Source organism: Drosophila pseudoobscura, chromosome 4 (genome assembly GCF_009870125.1).
Source record: "Drosophila pseudoobscura strain MV-25-SWS-2005 chromosome 4, UCI_Dpse_MV25, whole genome shotgun sequence".
Classification (NCBI taxonomy): domain Eukaryota; kingdom Metazoa; phylum Arthropoda; class Insecta; order Diptera; family Drosophilidae; genus Drosophila; species Drosophila pseudoobscura.
The window spans coordinates 3422452-3449324 of NC_046681.1; the positions used below are offsets into that span (position 1 = coordinate 3422452).

At 46.2% G+C, this 26873-nt stretch overlaps 3 protein-coding genes and 1 long non-coding RNA gene across 11 annotated transcripts; 3 read left to right on the top strand and 1 right to left on the bottom strand.

Annotated features, from left to right (window-relative positions):
- Nucleotides 1–933: 933 nt before the first annotated feature.
- Nucleotides 934–25257, bottom strand: Pax (paxillin). 6 transcript variants are annotated; one of them, XM_001356234.4, is made up of 9 exons: nucleotides 14429–14572; nucleotides 12068–12300; nucleotides 11084–11241; nucleotides 10784–11015; nucleotides 10574–10715; nucleotides 10417–10508; nucleotides 10169–10347; nucleotides 4141–4848; nucleotides 934–1575 (listed from the first exon to the last, which is right to left on the bottom strand). In XM_001356234.4, exons 2-9 carry the CDS (start codon nucleotides 12150–12152, stop codon nucleotides 1309–1311), a joined length of 1863 nt encoding a protein of 620 aa, XP_001356270.4. In that variant the 5' UTR covers nucleotides 12153–12300; nucleotides 14429–14572; the 3' UTR covers nucleotides 934–1308. The 6 variants fall into 6 exon arrangements, with proteins under 6 accessions (XP_001356270.4, XP_015036839.2, XP_015036837.2 ...); XM_015181355.2 differs by lacking the exon at nucleotides 934–1575 and adding an exon at nucleotides 3275–4007 and having other exon boundaries at nucleotides 14429–14569; XM_015181353.2 differs by lacking the exons at nucleotides 12068–12300; nucleotides 14429–14572 and adding an exon at nucleotides 25121–25257.
- LOC117184250 (uncharacterized) lies at nucleotides 7537–8690 on the top strand. Its single transcript, XR_004469549.1, has 2 exons — nucleotides 7537–8339; nucleotides 8392–8690. It is a non-coding gene; the product is annotated as an uncharacterized lncRNA (long non-coding RNA).
- On the top strand, nucleotides 18517–19289 carry LOC4816599 (C-type lectin 37Da-like). Its single transcript, XM_001356233.4, has 2 exons — nucleotides 18517–18653; nucleotides 18714–19289. Exons 1-2 carry the CDS (start codon nucleotides 18563–18565, stop codon nucleotides 19181–19183), a joined length of 561 nt encoding a protein of 186 aa, XP_001356269.1. The 5' UTR covers nucleotides 18517–18562; the 3' UTR covers nucleotides 19184–19289.
- LOC4816388 (uncharacterized) lies at nucleotides 23709–26575 on the top strand. Of its 3 annotated transcripts, none has more exons than XM_015181347.2 (2): nucleotides 23709–23888; nucleotides 25775–26575. In XM_015181347.2, exons 1-2 carry the CDS (start codon nucleotides 23873–23875, stop codon nucleotides 26506–26508), a joined length of 750 nt encoding a protein of 249 aa, XP_015036833.2. In that variant the 5' UTR covers nucleotides 23709–23872; the 3' UTR covers nucleotides 26509–26575. The 3 variants fall into 3 exon arrangements, with proteins under 3 accessions (XP_015036833.2, XP_015036834.2, XP_015036835.2); XM_015181348.2 differs by having other exon boundaries at nucleotides 23710–23888; nucleotides 25772–26575; XM_015181349.2 differs by lacking the exon at nucleotides 23709–23888 and adding an exon at nucleotides 25495–25581 and having other exon boundaries at nucleotides 25772–26575.
- The last annotated feature ends 298 nt before the right edge of the window (nucleotides 26576–26873 follow it).

Genomic DNA, 26873 nt, shown 5'->3' on the forward strand with positions numbered 1-26873 from the left:
CAGAAAAGTTAATGGTTTGGCGTGTCGGACGTGTGCGCTTCAAATATACTATATTATTATTTGTTGTCACAGAACACAGAACAGTCCCTTTCATTGGGATGCAGTATCCACACATATGTACACACAAAAAAACTCATAGAGCAGTAAAGCCCTTAAATGGTGGATTAGTTTATGGACTTCTCTTGTAGAACAAAGTTCGTTTGGCCTAGTCTCCATGCCATTTATAAGAATGATGTCGGTTCGCTTATGGGAAATTTGTTCAGGGGATTCGCATTAGCAAAACACCGCTGTTACAGAAATCCGGCATTAACTTTTCGGGTGTACTCGTAGTTTGATGCCCATTTGGCCGGATACAACCAACAACCTGAAAACTGCTTTGTTCGGATATGTTCATTGCATTCGGTTACTTTTATTCTTCTACTAGTGCATAAATTAAATTTAACAGCAAGTTCTGAGAGTTGAGTCTGTGGTTTGTTGGTGGGGTGATGGGGCGTAGCTGTGCCTCCTTAATCCTCCGACACTTTCCTTTCCCCTCTCTGCTCTCCGTAGCTCCCGCATTATAGTGACGGCGATATGTAATTGCATATGTGTGGAAAATCATTAGATTATTTAACTTATATGATATATGGAAGAGACGGAAGAAAGTCTGCGGGTACTATACAACGGACTCTAAAAAGATTTCCCGATAGGTAGAGATTATGTCGCATGGACCGTCCAGGGACTTTCTAAGGTAAGATCCAGGATTAGCCGCTTAGCTTAGCTTTTTAAACACTTCTGAAATTGAGTATTCCTCTCTTTCCCGAAGCAGTCGATCGGCATATAGCGAAGGCAATCGAGATCGAGAAAGCTCCATGATGATGTCCTGTTTCAGGAAAAAAACCACTATGATCCCAACTAGAAATGTGGAAGTGAGCAAATAAAATAGACCGAGACTTTCTTAGTTTTCTCATTTGTTTATTATCATTCTGTGGTCATTCTGTATGTTTGTTGAAAGAGTAGAAATATCTAAGTGACCGACATAATTGATTGGGATTAGTGTCCGCGCTAATTGATCACGATTGCAGGGCGATTCCATCGTTTCGTCCCTCCATCTCGGTCTGCGTTAATTAAATTACTAATTTGACTCGGTTATACAAAGCACTTCTAGATGCACTGCAAGTTTGTGTGTGGGTAGTGCGTGGGTTGGGTTGGGTTTGGGTTGGGTGTGGGTCGAGGTCGGGGACAAGGTCGTAAATCGTATAAAAAACAGTATTATGTGTTTATATCCATAGCTATTGTATAGTTTGGCAGCTGCGGTCCGACCGACTATCAACCGAATATCTTATCGAAACAGACATGGCAGTAGGGCTTGTCCTTCTGCTCCTTGAACGTGCCCTTGTTCAGCTGCTTGAGGCAGAAGGCGCAGACGAAGTGCTCCGGGTGGAACTTCTTGAACATGGCCGTGATGCAGCGTCCGGTGATGGGCTTCGAGCAGCCGGCGCAGAGCGATCCCCTCTTGGCGTGGTAGTGCGTCTCGCAGTAGGGCAGGCCCTCGTGGTCGAAGAACGATCCGCCCTGGAAGGGTTGCCGACAGTCCTGCAAGAGAATGCAAGCAAATTTCAGTAAGTCTTCCGCTTCGGACAAATAGAAATGGTTACTGCGTCATAAAAACGAAACTACAATCTAATGGCACTTGATGAGATGAGAGGATGAGCACATGAGGATTATGATGGGGTTGGGCGAGAAGGAGAGCCTTTTTGGATGATCTATTGTGGGCCAAGTGGCGGTGCAGCCGCCGTCCGAGGCTAATTACGACCATAAATTAGTTGGCATAATGCATGACCGACCACCACCAGCAAACCGATCGAGCTGTACATATAATATTTTCGGCACTTTTTACGCCTGGCATGAAAAACCTAATTACAATTTATTCAGACAAGAAATGTGCCAAAGTAAAATATTCTCGAATGGACAGCACTCGTACCCAGCCTGGCTCCTACCCTGCCCCTGCCCCTGGCCCTGGCACCACTGTCCCCAGTGGATGGCTAATTGGCAACACAAAAGTGAACAGAACGAGAAAACAAGACAGCATGAACTTTAAATATGATAAATATACAAATCTCATACACACATAGTATGGGATCTCTGAGTCCGGCATTTGTTTAATTTTCTTTGGCTTTTGGAAAAACATTTCAGCAACAGCAACAACAACAGGAGTCTTAAGACAATAACATTTTGCGCACGCTTTTGGCCAACTTCCAAAGAAAAAGAAATGGGAAGAGCGAGAACAAAAGAACCTGTTCTTTTGTCGGCCGAGTCCGATTCAGCCGGATGGATGGGAGGGCATTGGAGAGCGCTTCGGTAGCTATTTTCGGGTTCCACTGCCCTCTCCCTCTCTCTCTTTCTCTCTATAATCAATCAAATTTCCATAAACAACAGGTGCAACAGTTTCCTTTGAGGCATCTCATAAAAGTGCTCTGTGGATTATTGGAAAGTGGGCCACAGAGCGAAACAAACAATCAATACCGAATACACCGAATATACAGCAGAAATATACCAGAGTCAAAGTGTGGGAGAGTCAATGGGGGATTTCTACAATATGATATCTGTGATATCCTAACGATTGCACTTCTGAATGGCTATTTTTGGAAAATATTTTGAGAATCTTTTGCACTCCAGCGGCCAAGAATGGACGAATCCGTCCGATTTTAGTCTGGCCAATCAATTCGATCAACACCCCGAGATCCCCATTATATCGGGGCCATAAGCAGTGCGAATCCCATCGCCTACACTTATAGTAGACAGGGATGGGGTCTCGGATGGGATGGGATCCGGCCGAGGGCCGAGCACCAGAGGCTAGAGCGTATGATTCTCGGAACGATACTCGTACGTAAGCAGCGAAAATAGTTTCCACAAGTAATTTATTCCCCCGGGCTTCCGCTGGGAGGTCGAGATCGCTGACCAGAAGATCCAAATCTACGAATATATAGTACATATACGGCATACAATATTGTAATTTGTTTAACAAGAGCAGCAGAGCAACAGAGCAACAGAGCAACAACTGAGGCGACAAGCGACAGACGACTGGCAGACACACATGTCAAGGTCAGCACACGCTGACCCTGACCTTGGCACGAGGTCCGTCCGCCTGTCGTCTGTCGTCTGTGGGGGAGGAGGAAGGTGGGCGTCGAAGCCTCCGCCTTGAAAAACAGAAAAGGCTTTTCCACTTTTCCCTGCTCTCCCCTTTTCACCACTCTTTGGTGTTGTTTCTGTGCCTTTTTTATGTTTTAATATGTAATTATTTAAATTTTATTTACAAAAACAAATTACAATATTGTTGCTCATCTTCATAAACGATTAAATTTAAAAAGTACCTAAAGACTTAAGCCTACCAAAGTTTCATAGAAAAGTTCAACAAGTCAAGAGGGGGACAGGGTCAGGGGCAATCAGAGACCATCATGGAGGGTGGCTACTGTATCCGTGTGTATACGTTCCTCCAGCGGCACCTGCTGTGGCAGCGGGCCAGCTTGGAGAGGGATACAGATACAGATACAGATAGAGGTCAGGTAAGGGCTTGCTCGGTCGCAGTTGGTTCTTGCATGCTGGATGTTGCCAATACTGCGGTGCTGTGGTGCTGTGGTGCTGCGGTGCTGTGGTTCTGGTTGTGGTTGCAGTTGCTCCTAGACCCGCAACCCGAAAATAGCCAGAGACGGACGGCGGGCAGCTGCTGCCCCAGCGGGGATGGTGGTGATAGTAAAAAGCGAGCGGCCACAAAAAGTGGCACGCAGCTCGCGCATACTCGTACAAAAATGTGTCTGACTGTATCGTATCTGTATCTGGCTCTGGGTCTATTTTTGTTGGCTGCTGAACTTCAACAACAGTATCTTGCTTCTTGCTTCTTGTTGATGTGTGTGTGCGTGTGTGTATCTGGCTCCCTATTCCTCCTCATCCACGCCCACGCACTGTGGACACACGGGCTTGCCCTCCATGGCATAGAAGGACTTGCCGCGCACAGCCTTCTTGCAGTCCTGGATAATGAATAATGGATGCATGACGGATGACGGATGATCGTGCGAATGCGGAATAATTACATTAATATGTTCTCGTAAATATGTGGACATCTTGATATAGACATCAAGGGTCTATGACTGCAGCACTTACCCGGCAGACAAAGCAGTCCGGATGCCACTGCGAGTTCAGGGCGGAGATGTAGTTCTCCATGATGGCCCGGTTGCAGCCGTTGCACTTGGGGGCAAACATCTCGAAGTAGTCGTTGCGGCAGTAGGGCTTGCCGTCGCGCTCGTGGAAGCCCTCCTCGCCGAACTGCTGGCCACACTGGGCGCAGAAGAAGTGCTCCGTGTGCCAGGTCTTGTCCAGGGCGGTGACGCACTTGTCCAGGATGGCGCCGTTGCAGTAGGCGCAGCGCGGGCTGAACAGGTTGTGGTAGTCCGTCTCGCAGTAGGGGAAGCCGTCGCGCTCGAAGAAGTTGCGGGTGCCCAGCTCCTGGCTGCAGTGGTTGCACGTGAAGTGCTCCGGGTGCCAGGTCTTGCCCAGGGCGGTGATCACCTGGCCGACGATCGGCTTCTCGCACGCGTTGCAGCAGCCCTTCTGCACTGTGTTGACTCCTTGGCGACTCATGTTGGCCTGTAGGTTCCCTAGCATAGAATCGAGCTGGTCCTCGCGACTGTCCTCGACGATGGTCGTCTCCTCGATGGTCTGCGTGAGATGTGCCTGCTGGCTGCCCTTGTTCGGTCTGGCGTAGTCCGTTACCGTCTGGTGCTGCACCGTCGAAGAGTGCTGCTGCTGGCTCGAGTTCGGGTAGTGTCCGCTGGCGCCGTTCGTTCCGTTGCTTCCTCCGTTGACGCTGACCTGTGGGGGGCGGGAAGGGTGGACAAATTAGTACTATCTTCCCCTGAACGACTGAAATGACTGAAATGACTGAAACGACATGGATGGACAGACGGTATCCTGGACCCATCCGTCGCCGTGCTGCGCTCTTACTCGTGCGTCGATGTGCCTGCCTCGACTGAATCAAATCTTGTGCGAGCGCTAACACAAAAACTTTTGCTTTTAGCCGCAGCCACAAAAAATATCAAAAATAATTCTTCTCTTCCTCTTTCCATAGATTCTCCTGCCTGATTTCTTTACATGAGTATGTGTATCTGTGTCTGTATCTGTATCTGTATCTGTGTATTCGTGTAACTCTGTCTGTGTTTGTGTGTGGATCTCGTTGCGCACGACGCTCTCCTCATATGAAAAGCATTTTTCTTGCACGTTGACGTAGTTTTCATTCTGTTCATTGCCAAAAATACGAACACTTTGTGGTGGGGGCGGGGACGGGGTTGGTCTTGGGTGGGTGGCGGGGAGGTGCCTTCTTCCATCTGTATATCTGTGTTTCTGTCTGTACATGTGTGTGTGTGTGTGTGTGTATAAGTGGATCTTGTCTGTCGTTGTGCGAGTTTCCATTTCAATGTTCATTTTTCTTTCATAAACTTTGCATTTTCATTTAGTGTGCTGTTGGTGTCGCCTCTTTTTAACAACATAAGTAGACGCCTAATTGAGCGTATGCTGCTTCCGACAGGTGCGGAACAGGCCCCGAAGGGCAGTTGGGCGCTCGCGAAGAGATCAAATTTGATCAATATCACAAATGCCCCTGTCCACACTGCTGTTGATTCCACTGGGATGTTGCATCCGCGCTTAAACGGGACAGGCGATTGTCCGTTTAATCAACAAAAAATCCCTCGCTCCTTCTACTACGTATAGTTGCATTTTCGTATATTCGTTGGAACAATTTGGAAACTATTTCTCTTTTTCTAACTCAACATCGGTGCATTTCGGGATTTCACCTTTTAAAATCTGAAATCGCTCGTGGCGAATTGTCCCCTTTCGCTTATGGGAAATTTGTCCAGCGAATAGATTGCAGTTTCCCTAGTGGAACGGAATAGAATACAGGTAATTGGATAACGATAATATCCACAATGGCATCCACCGTGTAGGCAGATGTCTTGTTGTCTCATTTTTGGGGCCCAACCCGCAAACGGGCTCGCCCCGCTCCTGTACCGTCGCCAAAGCAATTGCCATTGGGTTGGGCGATAGCGATGGCGATGGCGATGGCGTTGGCGGGTTGTTCGTTTTTCAATATTTCGTTGTGCTATTTTAAAGCCCAAATCGTATACAAAATAGACAAAAGTAGAAGCCGAAATCGTCGCTTGGCGCGGACAATAAAAATGAACGCCGACCGGCTGGCCAACAGGATTTCCCCATAAAAAGCGCATGGGCGTGTGCCACAGCCAAACACGATGGAAGCGGTAAACAATCGCTAGCGAGTGGTGGGTAGAGGGAGGATGGTGGATGGTGGAAGGGCGGAAGGGCGGAAGGATGGCAGGAAGGAGCCGAAGAGGAAATCTCGATCAATGCGAAAGCAGAGAGCAGAGAGAAGAGCAGATGGGGAAATGCAAATTCGGGCACTCTGGCAGTGCTGATGATGATTACGATGATGGCAATGAAAAGCCAACTAAAATATAGAAAAATCTATACATATATTTTCGTATACAAACACACACACGCACACGAACACACAGGTACGTGTGCATGTGTATGTAGATCGCATAATTATATGGATATTTGGTTATAGAAAAAGAGAGACCTATTCAAAAATAGCCATGCAAATGATTTGCAATGAAAAACTAAAGCAAAGCGGCGCTGTGGAAAATCTCTGTGTTGACAGCGGCCAGGAAGGAGCAGGTTGGTGGCAGGGGGGGTGGCAGGGGGGACAGGCGGAGGCAGGAGGAAGTGCGGCCGACTAACTGTCCGTTTGTGTCTGACCAAAGTTGTGTGTGGGCGACCCCTCACCCCCCTCTACCCAGCACTCCGCCGGGGAACCAAACGGACCACGAGAATATCCAATGCGGAAAATGTACACGGGCCGTGTGCAATATTGTTTATATCCGAATATATTTTTATGTTTTTCTTGTTCTTTTTTGCGCTTTCCACACACACACCCCCACACACACGCACACATAGAGAGAGAGAGAGATGGAGGGAGAGCCTATTTCATTTTCATATTTATCATATCAACAAAAGTCACGGACACGCCTTGCCTTGCCTTGTCCTTCCCGCACCCACCAGTCCCGTGGGGCCGTGTGGCAGAAAATTGAAAATGATATTAAATAATTAACAGACACGACCTCCTCTACATATACACATGTACATATATATGTATATATATATATACATATATGTACATACATGTCTTCTCTCGTCAATGACATTGAATTGCAATTTACTCGGATCCACAGATCACAGATCCCCCTGCCCCCTGTCCCCTGCCCCCCATTCCACATCAGACACATTCACTCGCCCCAATCGGTGTCTGCTTGATTGCAGCCAAGATTCTGCTAATTCTGTTGCTGCGCGGCATCGCATCGATTGCCAAAAGAATGAAGAATATATACATTTCACTTGATAATTAATTATTAATGAATGCGATTCGAATAACTAAGCGACAGAGCGATAATACCTTCTGCATACCTCTCGCTAAGTGCTTGGAAGGAACACACGAGTGCGAAGGCCGTCGGAGGAGGGATTTACCCTTCCCAGAAGGGCTCTCGCCATCCAGAATACTGAGAACTGTCTTCAAGCGTTAACAAGAGTGCGGACTATAAGAGTGGATACTCTTCAGAATCCTTTAGATGGGATACCCTGGAAGAGAGCCAGGGCCTCTCAGGGCCTCGGAGACGCCGGACATTTGTCGAAAACGAGTGCCAATCCTATCCTGAAGCTCCTTCCATTCGACGTTAACTGGTTTAGTCTCGAGAGCTATCACTTCTAAGAGCAGCTTGGAATCGAAGAATTTAGAGGTTTACTTGTTCCAATCCTATTTAGCACTTCAAAGGTCGACCGGTTTGAAAGGAACAAAACAACAAACATAATCGATCGAAAATATGTACACATTTATACTTTTCAGCATCGAAGATACTTATGTACTTCCTTCTGTGGGATGCAAACATCTGCTCCAGATCATTATACCCTCTGAAAGGGGATCTATCTAGCTATCTAGTTCTATTAAAAGACAGCCACCACTTTGAGTGTCAAATAAACCACAAGCCATTTGACATTTTAAATATTATCAAAATCAACATAAAATAAAACATTTTTCATAAATCAAATGGTCCGCTGGTCTGCGGCGGATCAAAATCTTTCAAATATGTGCGTTTGATATGGCAATTTGGCTATAAAGATACAGATACAGATATTCAGGAAGAATCGATCTGCTATGGAGTTGGGAATTAAAGTCTCTGGACTTCGACGTGCCAGGGCTACGAGTATGTTAAGGGCATACAAATCTCCAACCCCATAAAGTACATATATTTATATATAAATACATCAAATACGTACTATATCCACGCTAAGGACGCCTCCCTCCAGCCCTGACCCAAAAACTGCACCATTTCGAGAGGAAGAGGAAAGGAGCCAGCGGGCAGCAGTAAAAAAAATATATTTTTAAAAATGTCCGAATAAAATTCGGAAGACATCTGTTAAGATACATCATCTTCAAGATGTTGTGTACACGTTGTGTTCTACAAACGAACGTCGAAGTACAAAAAGAAAATATTCTAATCCGCGTGAAGGCTGTGTATCTTTTGGATACACATATTTGAAGATGTGCAACGCAGAAATAATAAAGCGAATGGTTTGTTTACTCGAACTGATTGATGGCTTAATTAGAATTGCAGATACACTGTATAAACAAGCAAGAACGATGGGATCTATGGGGTACCCCTGCACAGATTCCCATTGGAGCGGGCACAAGCTATTCAAAGTAAACCCCTGTCGATACATGGCCACCTGTGGCCCTTACTGTCCAATCAGGATGGTGGTGGATTTACTGTGGATGGATGGTGAGGATATTTCTTAGCTTCTGGGAATCAAGAATATAGTGAACAAGCCTGCCATCATAGTAATCGGACCTCATTAGCTAGATCAATTTATGTATTCCATAAAAAGATCATATCCACCTTCTGTGGATGTCAAAGTCAAGAACCATCTGCCGATGGCACGAGGACGATGTGGACGAGGTGGCATCCGACTAAGGGCGCTTGACTGCGATGGGGTGGGGTGGGATTGGATTGGGTCGGGGTACCGGCCCGCGGTGTCCATTGGGTTCGCTTGGTTGGCCTGCGTCACACGAGTTGCGATGATAAATCTGTTCGTTTTATGGTTTTTATTACCGCCAACAGAGCATTGGGCGTGTTGTTGTGGGCTAAAAATATCTAATATCCACCTATTTGAGGGCGAGAGAAAGAGTCGGTTGAAGAGGAGCAGAGACTCCGCCTCCGCCTCCCTCTCCGGCCATATGCAATTTGTTTTGACGCTGTTCAAAGTGAGCGGAACACCCCTCCGACAGGTGAGAAAAGTGAAAACATTTGTTCGGATTGCAACAAACTAACAGCAAATTTCATTAGACAATTTTTGGGCTTCAAGGAGAATGGAAGGAATATTGCTTTGGGATACTAATTCGTTTATTTAAATGCACTCCAATAAACTACCTCTAGATCGGTATCTCTAGATGCCACAATGAACTTTGGATACTGAGAGTAAAGGATGATTGATAAGAGTGATCCTATCTACTGGATACTCAAAAAACGCTGCGATCGGATCGGATTGCATAGCCAAAACTCTCTCCCAGTGTGACTTAGCAGTAAAGTGTGCGCTTTGTGGTCTCTCCCTCCACCTACCGGTGGACATCTGGCGTGGGTTTGCTCCGACTGGTTTATACGTATTTTGTGATCGGTAAGCTTCGTTAAATTTAATGAAGGGCATTGCCCAGTGGAATCTATGTTCTAGAATTCTTAAATGGGAGACTACTATTCCATTTAACTAGACTGGTATCTGAGATCAAGTTAATCGCATTCCACGCTTCTTCCTGGCCATCTTGCGTCTATCCGATGCCACATTCCTCCGAGTAACTTTTGCTTTGTTCTTATCTTAATCTTATCTCCTCGTGCTATGCTAATATAGAACCATTGTCTCAATGGTATTCCTCATTATCTTTTACTGTGGAGTGCGTGTGCGTGCTCTTCTTTCTTGCATTTAGGTTCTTTTCTGATCAAACATAATTCCGCACTAAAGTTCTACTCCTGCAACAATCACGCGTCCTCTGGCTGGTCTCTAGTCGCCGGCCACTCACCTTAAAGTCGGATAGCGATGCCATCAGGTCGTCCAGTTCCTTGGTGGCCTGCGATGTGTATTCCTGGTGCTGCTGCTGCTGCTGCTGCTGGTGCTGCTGCTGGTGCTGAGGTCGCGGTGCGACACTGTTCTGTGTGTACGAATCTTTCTGCTGCACAATCTGCTCCTCCAGCGAGCCAACTGCAAACATGAGAGAACACACATTAGCAGGGTTAAGACTGATCGGCCGTGGGATTACAAGGTAAATACCTGGACCGTCGGGTCCTGTCAGCTTCTCCGTCTTTGTTTCGCGCACTGTGATGGTGACATGGCGTCCGGGCGTTGGGGACTTGTGTCCAGATCTGCGTGCGAATAGAGAACAATTGACTTAGTGGCCGTTCGTTCTGCTCTGGTCTGATCTGCTTACCCATTGGGCACGGCGTAGATGTGGGCGTTGTCCAGCTCGTTGAGCAGGCTGTCCATGGTGGGGCGCTCCTCGACTGTGGCATAGCTGTTGAACGTGTTGTACTTAGAGACTGGCGTGCTGTAGTTGGCTGGCACATCGATTTCTGCGAGGAATAGAAGGATACGAGTCATATATTGCCTTCGATGGAGTCTAAGTTGTGTCGGGCCTCACCCTTCAGTCCCTTGTCCGCTCCTCCGTTGTTGTAGCGGGCATTCTGCAGATCCTGCAGCAGCGAGTCCAGCTCCGACAACCCCGAGTTGTTCTGCCCCACCGCCGAGGCTGCGGGCTTGCGTGGCAGGGAGCCCACGCCCTGGCTCGGGTAGCCGTTGCTCGGAATGGAGGAGGAGCCATTGAAGTCGCCTACTGTGGGGGAGCGCGTCTCTGCGCTATAGTGCTCCTGGTACTGAAGGGAGATCGGTTAGAGACGTGGCTTTAGGCGAAGGTAGCGCGGGTCTCCTCCGCTGTACTCACCACCTGCGGTTGGGCCTTGCCCCTGAGGCTGCCATAGCCTGGTGTATTGTCCACGAACTGCTGCTGCTGCTGCTGCTTCGGTTGCACGGTTCCATACTGGGGCTGAGGCTGTTGGGGTTGACCCGGAACACTGTTCTGCAGGTCGGCTAGAAGGGCATCTGCAAAGAGGGAAATCACTTCGTAAGTAGTTGGTCTTGGCAATAGAAAGAAAGGGGCTTAGGGGCTACCAAGATTGTCGTAATCGCCATAGTTGGCCATGGCCCATATGAAACTGTGAATTCACTCTTTCCGGGAACTCTCGTAACTTCTGCTTAACTCCCCAATTCCAAGCACCTGGCACTGCGCCTCTGACGCATAGCTCTTTGATAACTGAACGGAGAATCCATTCACTCGACTGTTGTTGCTGCCTGGCAGTATCTTCGGACAAAAGTTGCTTATCGGCAACGTTCCGTTTGTTTGTTTTCTCTCTTCTTTCCAACTAGCGCTAAGAACTTGGGACCTTTCCACAGCTCTCGCCTGTGGTGTGTGTCTTGGCTAATGGCGAGGGCGGGAACTGAAAGCTTGCCCCATAAGTGCGGCAGATGACCAGAGATGGTCGCAGATAGGATCACTCGAGCATCACTGTGCCGCGTCTTATAGGAGCGACGAGGGCGATTAGAGCTGCTGGGAGAAAGGACGTGCCAACCGTGCCAATCAATGGATTGCATTTTGGTTTGTCAAGAATCCTAGGCAAACTGCAGTTGCAATAAAGCTTCAATTTGATAGGAACTAACTTGTTTTGTAATACAGTATTTGTTGGAGTCTTAAGCTACAGCTAATCATTCGTGCTTGCTGCAGACGTAGGCCTGTTTGTCGAACTTGACCCCACGGCCACTGAGCGGGTTGGCCCCCGCAAAAGGGCATGAATGACTTTATCATTAGCCCCACATTAACACCCACAGCATCGAATCGAACAAACAGTCACGTCACGAGCGACGAACTTACCCAAACGTCTCTCAAACGCGCCCACTTTGAAGCAGTCGTTGAGGGGCGTACTGTGGAACGACGATGATATCAGTTTGGCAGGCATCGCGGGCGGGCCAGGAGGTACACAGAAACACAGTTAACAGCTAACGAATATGGCCAGAAGCGAAGACGTTGAAATATTCCTCTTATTCGATTCGCACTTTGTTGCCTTTGCCGTATGCTAAATTCCGCTTCGGACTTCCACTGGACCACTATAAACGGTATGCGTTTAGTCGCAGCACAACAGCAACAGAAACAGCAACAAAATCAGACACAGACACAGAAACAGAAACGGCAGCAACAACCGAGAGTTCAGTTGCCATCCGAGCAAATGTGATCACTGAAAACTCAATCAACTCGAAGAGTTGGTCCAGAGCTGGACCAAGCCAAACAAAGTCAAGCCGAAAAGACACCCACACTGCAGCCACACCGAAAACTGGCCAACGACGGAGACAGCAAGAGAGGGACACGGGACACCGGACACGGGACACGGGACACCGACGGCTGTCTACACACAATATTTGTTTGATTCAGTTTTCGTGGGTCGAACTTGTCGAACGGGCTAAAAGTCGCACCAAGTCTAGAAATATCGCGAAATCTACGCGATGCCGTAATACTACGAGCTTGTGTGTTGGTTGATGCGTATGGGTACTGGCACTGGTGTGGCTGTGGCTGTGAATATGTGGATTCCTTATGGACGCTATACACATATTTGATCAAATTAATGTTGTTTGCATTCTTTTCGCTTATAATTTGGCTGAGAAGGGGCAAATGGCCGAGGAAATGGCGGCAAATGGCGGCAAATGGCGGCAAATGGCTATGAAACATGAACATGTTGTTTTCGGATAGGGTGTGGGGCTCCATCATACTTGTAGAACAGGATAGGGTATACCCTTTCAACGCAATGCAGAGCAAAAAAACATCGATGACTCTATGAAAGCTCTACAGAAATATCTCCGTTGGCTGTATGTTTATAGTCGCTCTCACGAACTCTCAGGGGTAGCCGTCACCTTGAAGCAGCTGTCATCTCATCGCACTCCAACACATCCAATCCGTTTGACCCACCTACAACACCGAAGACAAACACACCAACAAAGTCACTATCCACCAGCAGGGGGAAAGAGGGGAAAGCGGGGAAACATGACAGCAGGCGCTTAGGGCATCAAATAAATCTTGGATAAATCTAACAAAATTCTTAAGGTTCAAAAGTTGATGGTCCGACTCTAGAGGGAGCACACAGCATCACACCTGTAGGCCAAACAGAGAGCGAGAGCGAACGGATGGGAGCCCGAGAGTAAACATATTTCCCACTCGCTCAATTGAATGAAACGATTTTGAGTTATATAAAGGAAAATAAGGTGTGACGCGATTTATATTATTTTTTGGCAGCCACATCTATAACGGATATAATAAAAGCATCCAAAGTGGGGGAGCAGGGGGCCTCTGGGAGGGAGGGCGCGAGGGGGAATATTGGGAAGCGAGATCGAGCAATTTATTTCGCAATATGCTTATAAATAGTATCAAATGGAAGATCGAACATGTGGTTGACGGGGAAATCACTCATTCCGCCATATGTGGGTATGGTCTGTACGTCGGGAGGTCGGGCAGTCGGGCGGTCGGGCGGTCGGGTCCCAGATGGCTTTCGATTTTCTGGGATGTGTCTGGGTCTGGGAAGGGGGTCTAAAAATAGGACAGGGCAGGGTTATCAGAACGTCACGCAACAGTGGGTCACCGTCGAATATGAAGACGGGGACACACACGTACATACGTACATGTACACAACATTTATGTACATTTGTATGAATATTCTATGCGGTGGAGACGGGCCAATGTAACTGAATTTAAAAGACACTCGGAATATTATTTATATGGAATGCAATGGAACGATTGCAATTAAAACCAATTGAAAGCGATGGCTGGGCAGAGTTTCACTCAATCAAGGCGTCGGAGAGGAGAGGAGAGGAGGGGAGAGGCAGAGCACATGACATACAGCAGCTGTTGAGATGGCAATGACAGCTTGCTTGCACAATGCTGCAGTAAGAGAGAGGGCACCACTACATGCACAATATGCTGTGCACTGAGGGAGAGAGCGAGAGAGACGTGGATGCAGGGAGAGAGCGTGGGTGAGCAGGTGAAGCAATGTTGTTGTTCTGCCTCTTCTCGCTTCCACACACTTTACACACGCCCCGACCACGACCACGACTCTTCTCTGTATTTCTGCATTGGTGTGTTTTATGCGGCTCCTTTTTTTGGCACTTTCGTTTTCATTTGCTTTCTGTTTCGATTTCGGTTTCGGTTTGTTGCCGTTGTTGTTGTTTTAATTGCTGATCGATTGCGTACGGTTTAATTAAACTCCCACACTCTCAGACACACGCACACTCATGCACTCGCGGAACTCATTCGCGGACTCTCGAGTCAAAGCAAAGTCGCTCGGCAAAATCTTGAAAGCAACTGAACAAACTGTAAAAACGACGACCGACAACAAACGGCGCCGATGCTGAATAACTCAAAGCATAGCCAACTCAAACGGAAAACTCACTCGCCTCGCGTGGCTATGTTGTCGAGTGTCTCGACCCGCGGGATATCTCGCACTCAGTGGAGGCCATTGTGGGTACTATATGTATGCACTTTCTGCAAGCACAGTGTTCGGTGGCCAACCACTTTTTGAATAGTTATCCAGGCTCTAGGAGAGCGGGAGTGCCAGCGTCGCCAGGGAGCCTAATTCTGACTGCATTAATTACACGATAGCGATGACAGCACTATTTATGAGTCCACAAGCTCGAGTCCCCGTATATGCTAAAAAAAACTTGATCTAATCTGATGTCATACTAGACGCACACCCAAAAATTGGTGGCTGTAGCTCCACAGGTCTCTGGGAAACTCTTCATTCTGGGTGTTACACTGATAGCTATCAACACCATATACCCTTGATCTCTACGAGTCCCGGGTATGAGCAGTTTACAGTTTCCACAGCAATGGACAACATAAGACACAGAGATCTCTCTCACTCTCTTTCTCTGTGTCTCATTTTCACTCTGATCTTTTGGTGTTTTGAGTGATTTTTTTTTTCGGTAGATGAATCACTTGACTTTGAAACGAAAACTAAAATTAGTAAAACAACAAAAGCAGAACACAGAAAACAGAAAACAGAAAATGAGCAAATAGCAACAAATTGAAATTGCTTTTATTCCTTCTGTTTTGTTTTGATCGCGATTTGGCTCAATTGATCTTGTGGATCAAAGGTTAACAGCGTACATAGATTCCACAGCTCGGATTCCACAATGGGCGCGAGATTATCAAAAAGAAGAGCCCGAAGGCCCACCTACCCGTGTCAACCATGAGAACTGGTTCTGCATTACCGATAAGCTCTTGACGTGTTTTTTTAACTCATTGTTTTCTGAGCTTTTATCCAAGTCGACTTCCGCACTGGGACTGTAAGACCTCTAATTTATGGGATCATATCACCCATCAATATCAATGTAATCAATCAATCGCGGCTCAGAACCGGTGCCCGGAGGCGATCACCACAGCAATTATTGTAGAATATCTTTCGTAATCCCCCTACACAGGTGCACAATACTCGTATATACTGAATCCAATATACAGTGCGTTACAAGACCATCCGACCAAATGAGCGGGGATTGTAATTAAAGGAGAGCTTGCTTTGCAATTCATTTACTCAGTAATAATTAGGGACATAAACTGGAACCAGACGGAATATTGTCGACAGAAAACACGTGCTAAGCCACATTGGGAGAGATATGTAAATAGATTGACAGGGAGGAGGGGTAATTCTACCTGTCAATCTTCATTTCGGATAAATCTTTCAAATTCGGGATGCCACTAGATTACGCGATATCCAGGAGGGACAGGATGGTTTCTCTTGCTCTAAAAGCTTCAGAAAACTTCAAAAACAGAAAAGATAAATATTTAAATTCATACTAAATTCTCAGTGTATTTTTAACATCATTTCACTAATGCCTTATATTGTTTCGGGGGATTTGCCTGTCTGATACTTTCGAAACGCGCTACCTATACACTACAGGCATATGGATGTCCATACAATACATACAGACAATGTGTGCGAACAGAGTGTCGTGCCTGGCAATAAATAGAACAGTGTTCGAATGGAAACCACTAACGCCCACTGCCAAGAATTGGTTTTGCTGTCGCCTCAATGGGAACAATGATCTAATGATCTAATGAATGAGTCGCGTAGTAAGGTCGTCGACTACCAGATACCAGATAGTAATGCGAGTGAGCCCCACACCTTCATAGCCCACAGCAGACTCCGCTTACCGATTCTCATTTCAATTGATTCACTTTTCTGACTGTTTCTGCTGCAGTTGAGAGACCCGACGAGACAGACGATGCGATGAGGACTGCACGGCGACGCAGTGCAAACTGAATTGGAAGTATTCAAATGAAGCTCCGACAGCTGGAGAATTCACTTGGCAAGCAGTCGAGGGGCTGCTCGTCTTTGGGTAATTAACAGTACTCCCAGCGTGTGGGCCAACAGTATAGCAGTCGCACAGGCAGCATTCCATGGCCAAGCCTCTCAGAGGCGGCAAACTTCAGGTAGCCGAAAGCTTTTAACCCTTCTAGTTGAGGTGATCCTAGGGACTCGATGGATGAATAAAACGTGGATGCGTCGAACAAATTTCCCATAAGCAAACTGGCACATTCGCATAGAGAGTAGAACAATAATAATGTCTTCCGAGAACGTAAATGTGCTGCCAATGGAGCTTTCTCGCACTCGGAAACATCAAGGAGCCCGCTCTTTCGACTCTCTTTGAGCGAGTCTTTCAAATTGAAAGAAGGGTATAAAGTAAATGGTTTAAATGCAAATGGTTTATAAGGTATAAAGTAAAGAAGGGCCACAGTACACTGAGAACAACCGAAACAGACACTAAGAAGAGTCCTACGATCCAACAAACACATACCTTATCATAGACCTTTAGGAACAACACAGGAAGGTAGACCACGGACAGGCGATTCAAGGGAAAAGAGGGGCGGACGATGTGCATCGTTTGTGTTACAATTACGTCACCCCCTGTGTGTGTGCGAGTTTTGTTTACATAGCCGACGTGTCGGCTGATGTTAGCTTGAATGCCTCTCTCTCGCTCTGTCCCGACTAACGATTTACTCCGTAGATTTGCGACATTCCGGCTGCAAGTACGTTGAGCAGCGCTAGAACGGAAAATACCATTCCTTTGCGGACTAATGTCTGATGTCTAATCTCATCACCCTCTTCAGAGTCTAATTCAGGGAATTTTATTATGATAATGGCAATGCCTGATGAAAATTCGACAGTTTGCTACATTTATTCCCTACAATTATCTACATCCCAACTACATGTCTCCTTCTTTACACGACTACGATTTTGCATCAAAACTGTCCTCTTTTTGTTGCGAGACCGCATTTTGGTGGAGATCAGGAGTACGTACGTTTATGTGCTTGGGACACTCCCCAAAATGTGAATTGCACACGATTTTCACATGAGTTCTACACCGAAATGGTTTCTGCTTAAAGCCCCAAAAGTATGCCCCACATACTTGAACAAGCACTGCAGTTCATTTTGTTTTCATTCAAACTTATCTCACACGGGAAATTTTATACGAGCCTTGGTCCTTGTGCCCGCAGCCACGCCCAATCTAAGAAGCTGGATTTCAAGGCACCCCTGGTCCAGGAAACTTACCTTTCAAGAACTTTATTGACCTCCTAGACCCTTGCTTCTCGCACTTTTTTAAACGACCTGCCTTCGGTGAAACAAACTCCCGAATACTCATGTATGTGTCCAGCAAACGAATGTAATGTCCGATCCACTACTAACTACCTTCCTCTCCTTAAAATACTAACACAATTAGGCGGCTCCTAGTCAGAAACATCCCGACCGAGGGGCTCTGCCGGATGACGCGCTGCACATATGAATACAAAAAGTCCCTGGCTTGCAGGAAAACCAAAACCTGAAGCTTTGCAAAAAGAGCCCAAATACAAATTAAAGAGTTCCCCCCGTGGAATGTGATGCTTGGATGTCTAGAATCTGCTCGGCTGCAGAGTCGAGTCCCATCTCTTCTTCGTCCTGCCATTCTGTTCAGCTATTTCTGATATTTGAGTGGATGTGTGCACACGTATTCCGAGTGCTCTCTTTAGTGTCCATGCTTTCCGTGAGTCCATCTACTTTAATCCGAATTCCAACAGAACATCCCTTCGGCTCTCATTAACAAAATACAAATAGAAAATAACGATGAATAACGATCTTTCCCAATACATTCGATTGCTTTATTTCTAGTGAACCTTTCTGAACTTTGTTTGTTTTAAAATCGCATCGAGCAAAAGGAACACAATCAGTATTTCAGTGAAATGATTACGAAATGTAATTAAAACGAAACAAAAGTGAAATACAACAGAAATTCGTGCACGTAGTGCCTCGAGTCGCAGTCAAGGCAGTCAAAGCAGTCAGTGGGCAAAGAAATGCTGAAGTATACGGTTCTGTTCCTCGCGTTGGTGTCCAGCGCAAAGGAAGGCTGGGGCCGCGAAAGGTTCACCATTGAAACACATGATGGTAAGGCTCAAAAGTGAAGTACAAATCCGAGGAGGAAATAACGAATTTCTGCGGGAACAGGCAATCACATTGGAGCTGTTCTGAAATCGGCACCATTCATCAAGATCGACGATGGATACTACTTCTTTGGGAGGGAGTCAGTGAACTGGTACGTGGCCTACGAGAAATGCCGGGAGCTGGAAGCCGAGCTGGTTACCTTCGAGACAGACGAGGAGTTCGACGCCATTGCCAGGTATCTAAAGGCAAATGCAGATCGGGGCAACTACTGGAGCTCTGGGAACGATCTGGGCAAGACGGGAATCCACAAGTGGTTCTCCAATGGCCAGCGGATCAACAGTCTGAGATGGGCTCACGGACAACCCGACAACGCGGGCGACAAAGAGCATTGCATTCACTTGGGCTACATATATAAGGACTCCCAAGGATTCGAACTGAACGATCGTCCCTGCGCCTACGATGGAAACAGTCTGTTCAGGTTTATATGCGAGGCGCCGAAGCTGGAGACAATATCGATTGTTGTGTGGAAGTAGATCGGTGGAGTATCGGTCGAATTCGATAATAGTGTGAAGAATTTCGTATACAATTATTGTACGGGTGAAATATGGTTTTGGATTAAACTTTTTATTAGAAACCAAACATTCACTTTTGTTAACAAAAGTTAGCTTTTGACAACAAAAGTGTCTGGTGTCTTGCTGGCCATCTGGTAGTTATTGGTATTGGCGTGGTGGGAACTAGAGGTCTTCTAGAATGGCTAAAAACCGGCATTCAAAATAACATATAGATAGAGTTTGAATGAATGAGTGCGCTCACACAAGACTCGGACGCACAACATTTAAAAGAAGTAGCACGAATTGAATGTGTGAGAATTACGATTGCTTTTCGAATGCATTTTCATACATATTTGCAGCAAAAAACACAAGGATCTTTTCCCTGGTCTAGTTTAGAAAAGCAATGCAAGTGGCGCCCATATGAGATTTCTTTCATTTCGGTTTCCGTCCTTCATTCTAGCGCATATAACCGAATGCCCTATCCCTTTTACATAAACTCGTTTAATCGTATGCCTCGCACTCGCCCAATTCAAATCGATTCGAGTGCATTCTATTGGAATTACGAGTATGTTGCGAGTGAAACCATGCCGCGCAGATCTCTGATCTGCACAACTGGGTGGCTTCTTAATCCTCCATCTCAATGGAAGATGAGCAAAGCGGGAAGATTGGAAAGAATTGCATATCAATTTCTCTTTTATTTAAACCGGGAGATATGTACTGTATCTGTTACGTGGATAGATCGTGTCCTCCAACCTCCATCGTCATCTACATCTTTCGCTTCCGTCCACCTAGACAACAGATCTATCCTGCCAGAGGACTTGGGAATTGGAATTGGGAATACTTTTGTGGATACTTACAGCCAGGCAGGATGCCCTTGCTCCGAGCTGTACGATATGGCTGTCGTGCTCCTGGGTCGATTTTTCCGTACATTGTTCTATCCATTGTTCCGATGGAGGGATTCGCTTTCAGCTCACTGGTTCTTTTTTGCGGGGAAGTCAATAAATAACCAAGGAACTGTCTAATGACATTTTTATTTTGTATCTGAGGTTTGTGTTTCTTTTATTTTGCCTGCTTTTGTGGCTGGCTCTCATCTAACGGCAGCTAAAAGTTTCATTTGAATTATTTATAAGCGCATTTTTATTTTTGGCCTTTCGGGGCTCGACGACGGATTTGTCGTTTTGTTTGCATTGAGTTCTGCCTGTCAGTGTGGATTTTGTGGATTTCGTCGATGGGTCGTTGTTGTCGTTGTCGACAGAGCTTTGCCCCCGAGCATACACGAAGAAACTATTGTAGGCGCCCCATTCCCTGCTCCAACAAATGGTTGTCTGGGGAGTGTGCCTTCGGAGTGCATTTGAGAGAATGAAGCGACGAAAGGTATATTTTGGATGGAAAATCACTGCAGCTGATTGACCATTAATCCCCAGCGAGCGTTTGAGATCAGAAGTAATCAATCAGTGAATGATTTGAGATGAAAGGAATATCTCATCAGCCTAAGAAATTCTCCCCAGACAATCTGCAGACAGAAGATTACCTGGGGATCCCTTAGACCAATAAACTGAACCTGGAGGAGTGAGGTGAGGTCTCTTAATCTATGTGATCACCAGATCAAAAGCCATATAGCACGATCTATAAATCAGCTAAGGAAGGTGCGTGCGTGGGTGGGTGGGTGAGTCTCAATAGATGATCTATGGATCCAACAGAATTTACGATCAACTGCGGATACATAGTACATATACTAGACCTATGCGCAGATCAAGTTGAGCGCCAAACGATCCATAAAGACAGATTTATGGAATCATAAAAATACCCAAACGAACATCCCGGCCACACATTTTGTTTCGTTTCGCGTTTGTTTCAAACAAAACACGCAGCGACGACACATTGGAAAAGGTAAAAAATAATAAATATAAATTCTGAAACTAAAAACAAAGCGATACCAAAAATACCCGTCAACGGGATGGGATAGAAAGGGAAAGAAAAGGAAAGGAAAGGCAGGGGAGGGGGGAATCAAGGTTGCCCAATTACGTCAACACCAATGATTGGCAACTAAAAATACAACCAAAGCCAAAAAACAACTACAATTTCTGGCAAATCAAAGGCGACGTCTCGGTCGTCGTCTTTGGATCTCCTCTCTGGCATCAGAACGAGCCCGTGACTAACGAAGGGAGACCCAAGCTGGGGAGAATGGGGGAGAATTAATTGAAAATGCGGCAATAGATTTCCGCAGAGCCTTGCCAAAAAAAAAGAAAGATAGAAAGGTGAAAGAAACCTGCGAAACTCACTATCCACGTTCCAGGCTATTTTATAAACAAATAAGTTTCCCTCCGACCGACAGAAACACCTATGGGGAGTGGTGGGGAGGGGTGGGGAGGGGAGGGGAGGCATTACATTACTCCGTGCGGATGGATGATGGGCAATGACGTTCGTTGGCAATTGTTTCGGCCAACGATCTGAGGTCTGAGGTCTGGGGTCTGGGGTCTGCCTTCTACTACGAGTCTCCGTGTCTAAAAGTCAAAGGCACGAAAGGAAATTCCATGAGATCGGTGCGATCTCAATATAAATATTTTATTAGCGAGTAGATAAAATGTGTGCGTGAATGCGGGTTGCGAGTGTTGACCTTGCTGAAGGCGCAAGAAGGTGAAAAGAACAGAGAGCGGGCCCAACAAAAGCAGGAGGGAGAACACTCGGCGAGACTCGTGATCTTCGGGCAGATATATTAACCGATCTCTGGGCATATCTTTCGGCCTTTCTGCCGATAAACCAGCCCAATTTATGGCGTACATTCCCCAACGGATTGTCCATGGAGTACCCTTCTGGAATCTGGCGTGGTGATAAGATAAGTGGGGCTTTTGCGTTACAGAAGTGGATGGTGGTGTGGATTGCTACAGAAAGTACACAAGTATTTAACAAGGGATTTTCCTGGAGTTTTCCCTGCTTTGAATGCTCTTTAAAGTGAGCTACGAGTGAGCTACAAGGAAAATACATAAGGAATGTGCCAACAAGTCCCCCCTCTGAAGCAACAGAAACAAACACTAATTGAAATTGAATGGCTTAGAGATAAGAATCATTGTGTTAAATGGGCCGGAGAGCGATCGGCAGAGATGGAGGGAATAGGAATAGGAACCTGCTGAGCAGCAATCGAAATTCGACATTCGAACAGCGATGAACTCATTGCACTAAGAATAAGCTGAGGAGAGGTGCTAAGTAGTGGCAGATTAGGCGTGGACTGAGCCGAGAGAGAGGAGCTTCAAACGGAAGTTATCGACAGATCTTGCTTCAGGCCAGACAGTGGCATCAGCTCTGCTTCGGTCGCATCCGAGAGATTCGAGAGATACAGCAGGGCCAAAGAAAGTGCTTTACGTGGGTGGGCAGGGGCAGGGGCAGGCCAGGGCAGTCCGAAAGGGGATTCTCATGAGTGCATTCGATTGAACACCACAACAACAACGAAATGTTTATTTGTGAGCACTTTGTCAGGCGTTTCCATTTGCTTTCGTAACCCGAGATACTTTTGTAATTTTTCCCCTAGGAAACGCTACGCTTCCTTCGCTCCCTCCCCACTGCTCTCTGCATTTCGAGTGCTTAAAATATGTGAAATATGTCATAATTTTAATAGATTAAGTGGGCACAATTTAATTGGTTTTGTGTTTTGTGTTTGGTATTTTGTATTTCTTTTCAAGCATTTCCCCTCCAGAAATACCCAAAACAAATTTCCATCTCAACGCCTACGATCTAATCCGTTCAGTCGGTCGGTCCCCCACAAAATTAATGACGGCCACCAAATCTCTATGCGCTGCCACAAGGGGGCAAATGCCTCATCTATCTGGATGTCTTGTAGCTTTCTAATTGGATCCATAATTAGTGCAAATTAAGATGTTTGAAGGAAAGCAAAACATTGTCCGTTAATCTGAGTAGATCCCAAATCCCCAATGCGATTTTTAGCTACTGGCGACATTCCTCGCCTATCTTTTATCTTTTATCACTGCTTTTCGTTTTTTTTATCTGCTATTTGTCTTACTTTGCTACTCTGATGTTTTCCTCCGAGCAAAGTAAACAATTTCCCACGCTACCACCTGCCGCAATATCACCAACCGAGTTCCAATGATTTTTCATCAATTTGTGTTGACTTTTTTGTTGCTTCGTTACGCGTCTGCGAGCATTGAACACTTGACTGATGGATGGCTTTTGCTGGTTTTTATTGTTTTTCCTCACGATTGCACTTTTCCGCACTTTTCAATGCACTTTGACAGTTTGTTGTCTCTAATATTTTGTTAGAACCGATGATACGCGCGCGCACCGCGCTCTCTATTGAGTTAAAGGCGTCGCGAGCGACTAAAACCGAAATGGAACCGACCCCATCAAATGGGGGCTCCATTAGAAATAGTCCGCTCTCTGAGAGCCCCTTCAGACAGAGAGAGAGAGAGAGAGAGAGAGAGGTTAACAATCTTCTAGCGCTCTGAGAGCCAGCCGATTTTCATTTTGCCTTCGGAGTCAGTCGCTTTTCATTTTGTTTCGTGGGGCCTGCGGCTGCCGAAGCATCGACTCGACCAGACCGCAAGTGGGAGGCACACGGAAAAGGAAACCAAAGCGGAGACAAAGATTGTCGTACGGTTGTTGTTTGTGCGTGTGCACAGTGTGCCAACAGTTATTTGGAAAGGAAGCCACAGTCCGTAAATGGATAGAGGAAATCGTAAGTCAATTCATTTGCATTGGCGGGGTATGAGGAGTGCTGCGGTTATAGTGGTTGATTACAAAACAATCATTCGTTCATTCTCGTTGTCTCTTGATGAACCACCCTGTAGGTCTCCATGACCTGTGGGGTAGACAAAGACGGTATTTAGGGGTCTAGGGTTGCATTTTATATCGCGTTTTGTACCAGTGTGCGGCTGCTGGGCTCCCAAGCTAGAGAGTGGCACTCGCTACCCAACGCCAGCGACCCTTAAAGCCAGACAAACCCGATCTCAAAAGATCATACCAGACAGCTGCACAGTCAACAGCTCTTACAGTGCGCACACGCAACACGAACAGATCTGGACTGGGCAGACATTGCGTGTCGAGTGGGTAGACGGCTCCATCAATGAAGTGGCTGCGCGCTCACTAATGGCTGCGAAATTGATGCAAGTGTGGCACAATGCGGAGAAGACGAGGAGCAGAAGCATCAGTTTAATGTACGCGATCTGGTGATGGCACTCTGCAATTTTCAATTGTATGCGACCCACTGTGCGTAGGTGGATTGTCAGTCAGCTGGAATTTTGGAGCTGCATGCGCGTGCTTGTGTGTGCGTGTGTGTGACCTGGCCTTTCTTTACTTTACTCATTTCTCAAGAATGTCTGATCAGCCAGAAACAAGCTCACACACACACAAACACACAGAGGAACTGGAAAACAGCAAAGAATTGTGTCATAATGAAAATAAAGTAAGCTTCCAGATACACTTATGAGACGACAACTTTTTTTGCTGATGATGACTAAAAGTGTGCGCGGAGTGTCGGTCGTTCCAGAGAATCGAAATGGAAGGAGGGAAAAAACGAAAGACAAATAAGAACACATTAAGTCGGATGTTCGTCCAGATCATTAGCAAATCAAGGGTTCGTTGCGTTCGCGTTCGTGTTCGGCAATCGGGAAGAACCACACCCTCGCACGACGATATCGTTTTGTGTGCAATTTCCAGGAATGAACAGAGCCCGGAATGCAAATGTAAATAGGCACTCCGGCTAGTAAATGTGAATAAGAAAAGTAGGCTGATTGGTTATCACTTGGCTTGATTAACACGATAAGAATCCATTGTCCAAAATTATTCATTCGCCACTTGGCGGCCGTTGTCGGGCCCGCACGGAATGCTAATTAACTGTTGACCTTGAGCCGCAGCATAAGTTTGTGGCTTGCACTGCTGGAATGTTGCAGGAAGTTTTGTTTCACTCACCTAAGTCATCCATTGTGTTTGCTAGTGTATGTGTGTGGATAGCGCTTTCTGCTCCAATTTCGTCGCACAGTCAACCCAGGGAATTCGGTACCAGCACACGAGTACCTAATTGATTTTGATTGATGGTAAAAGCTAAGCCAAAACGAAAATTTTAATCCACGCAAACACTTTTTATTTGCACTCCGCCGCCGCGATTCGTGGAGTTTGACTCTGCTCTTGGAATCGAAACAAATTTCTGTCGAGGCAGAGCGACTATACGTGATACGTGAGTTTCGCCGCGAGTTGGAGACGAGTTTTATATGAATCACTAATTTTGGAGCGGCGCGGCCATAAACAATACAACATCAACACTCGCACACACTCACATACATGGGGGAGAGTAACAGCTGCTTTCGCGAACCGAACTACTGACTCGTTCGCGCCACTAACCATACGTATGTGCCAGTTCAGAAAACGCAAAGGTACCAAGCTGCGACAGCTCCCAGAGCCGAAGACCTCTAAAAGCTCTCGATTAAATTTCTGTTGGTCTTAGATTTTGGCAATGTTTTATGATTAGTTTTGTTTGTTGGCTTAATTTATATCTTCATGCATCCCACTCTCAGCGCATGCGTTTCCCATACCATTATTACTAATAGTCCTGCTCCATTTCAGAAGAACCTAAGATGAACTTCTTGGAACTCCACGACGACTGTCTGGACAATATTTTACTTCATTTTGGCTTCGACGAGATACTGCCGCTGTTTAATGAACTCCATACACGTTTCGATGAGGCCATTGAACGTCAGCTGCACCGGTTTCGCGATTTGCAGTTCAGTATGCGGCATCCTCCTCCCTTTCATGAGGGCTTCATGCTGTTGCTGGGTCGCCATTTGAACAGCCTGCACATAACGGTAGGTTACTCGACCAGCGACAAAGATTTCCTTCGATATCTGAATCCCCTGTGCCAAGGGGCGTCGGAGAGCCTGCGCCTTCGGGCCCTCAAATTGGATCATGCCAAGTGGTCGCCTGACATCGTGAATGCTGTCTGTAAGGTGGCACGTTCCCTGCTCTTCTTGGACATGCGTCACTGCGATGTGCGGGATTATCAGATAACACGGCTCTTGGAATCGACGGATAAGATGGAGGCTCTGGCTCTGCTGCATGTGCACAATCAGACGGGAGACTCTTATCTGCAACACAATGTACTCAACAGGGTGCCAGCTCTAAAACTCATCCATATAACAATCCTCGGAATCTTGCCGTTTTCACCTGAAGAGCTGTCCCAGCAGTGTCCACATCTTAGCTTCCTGATTAGCGACTTGATCAACAGAGAATTCAAAATCTACGGACCACCAGCTTACTTACAAGACTACTATAAATATTACCATGAATATTTTAAGACCCCCTGAGGATTACTAAGTAACATTTTAAATGATCTCAAAATAAAACATTTCACGCTGAAACAGTTCGATTGTGCTGGGTAGTTTTTTTTGTTTATAATTCGTAATATCGAGTATTTCAAATCACCCAATAGTCCTGGCTAGCTCGTAAAATTAAACCGAATATTAAAAACGAGGAATATGTCTTCTAGTCATGGACAGAGAACAATTGACCCGATTTCTCGATCAGTGGTTATTCAAATCTTGAATCTTCAAGAATTTAAGCTCAGTTCAGGTGAAAGATTTCTTGGCTTTTTTTATTTTTTAAGTAAAGAGAAAGAAGTCAAGTCGTTGAACTGTTTAAATAAAGGGGGCTTAAGTGGGTTAAATTCGTT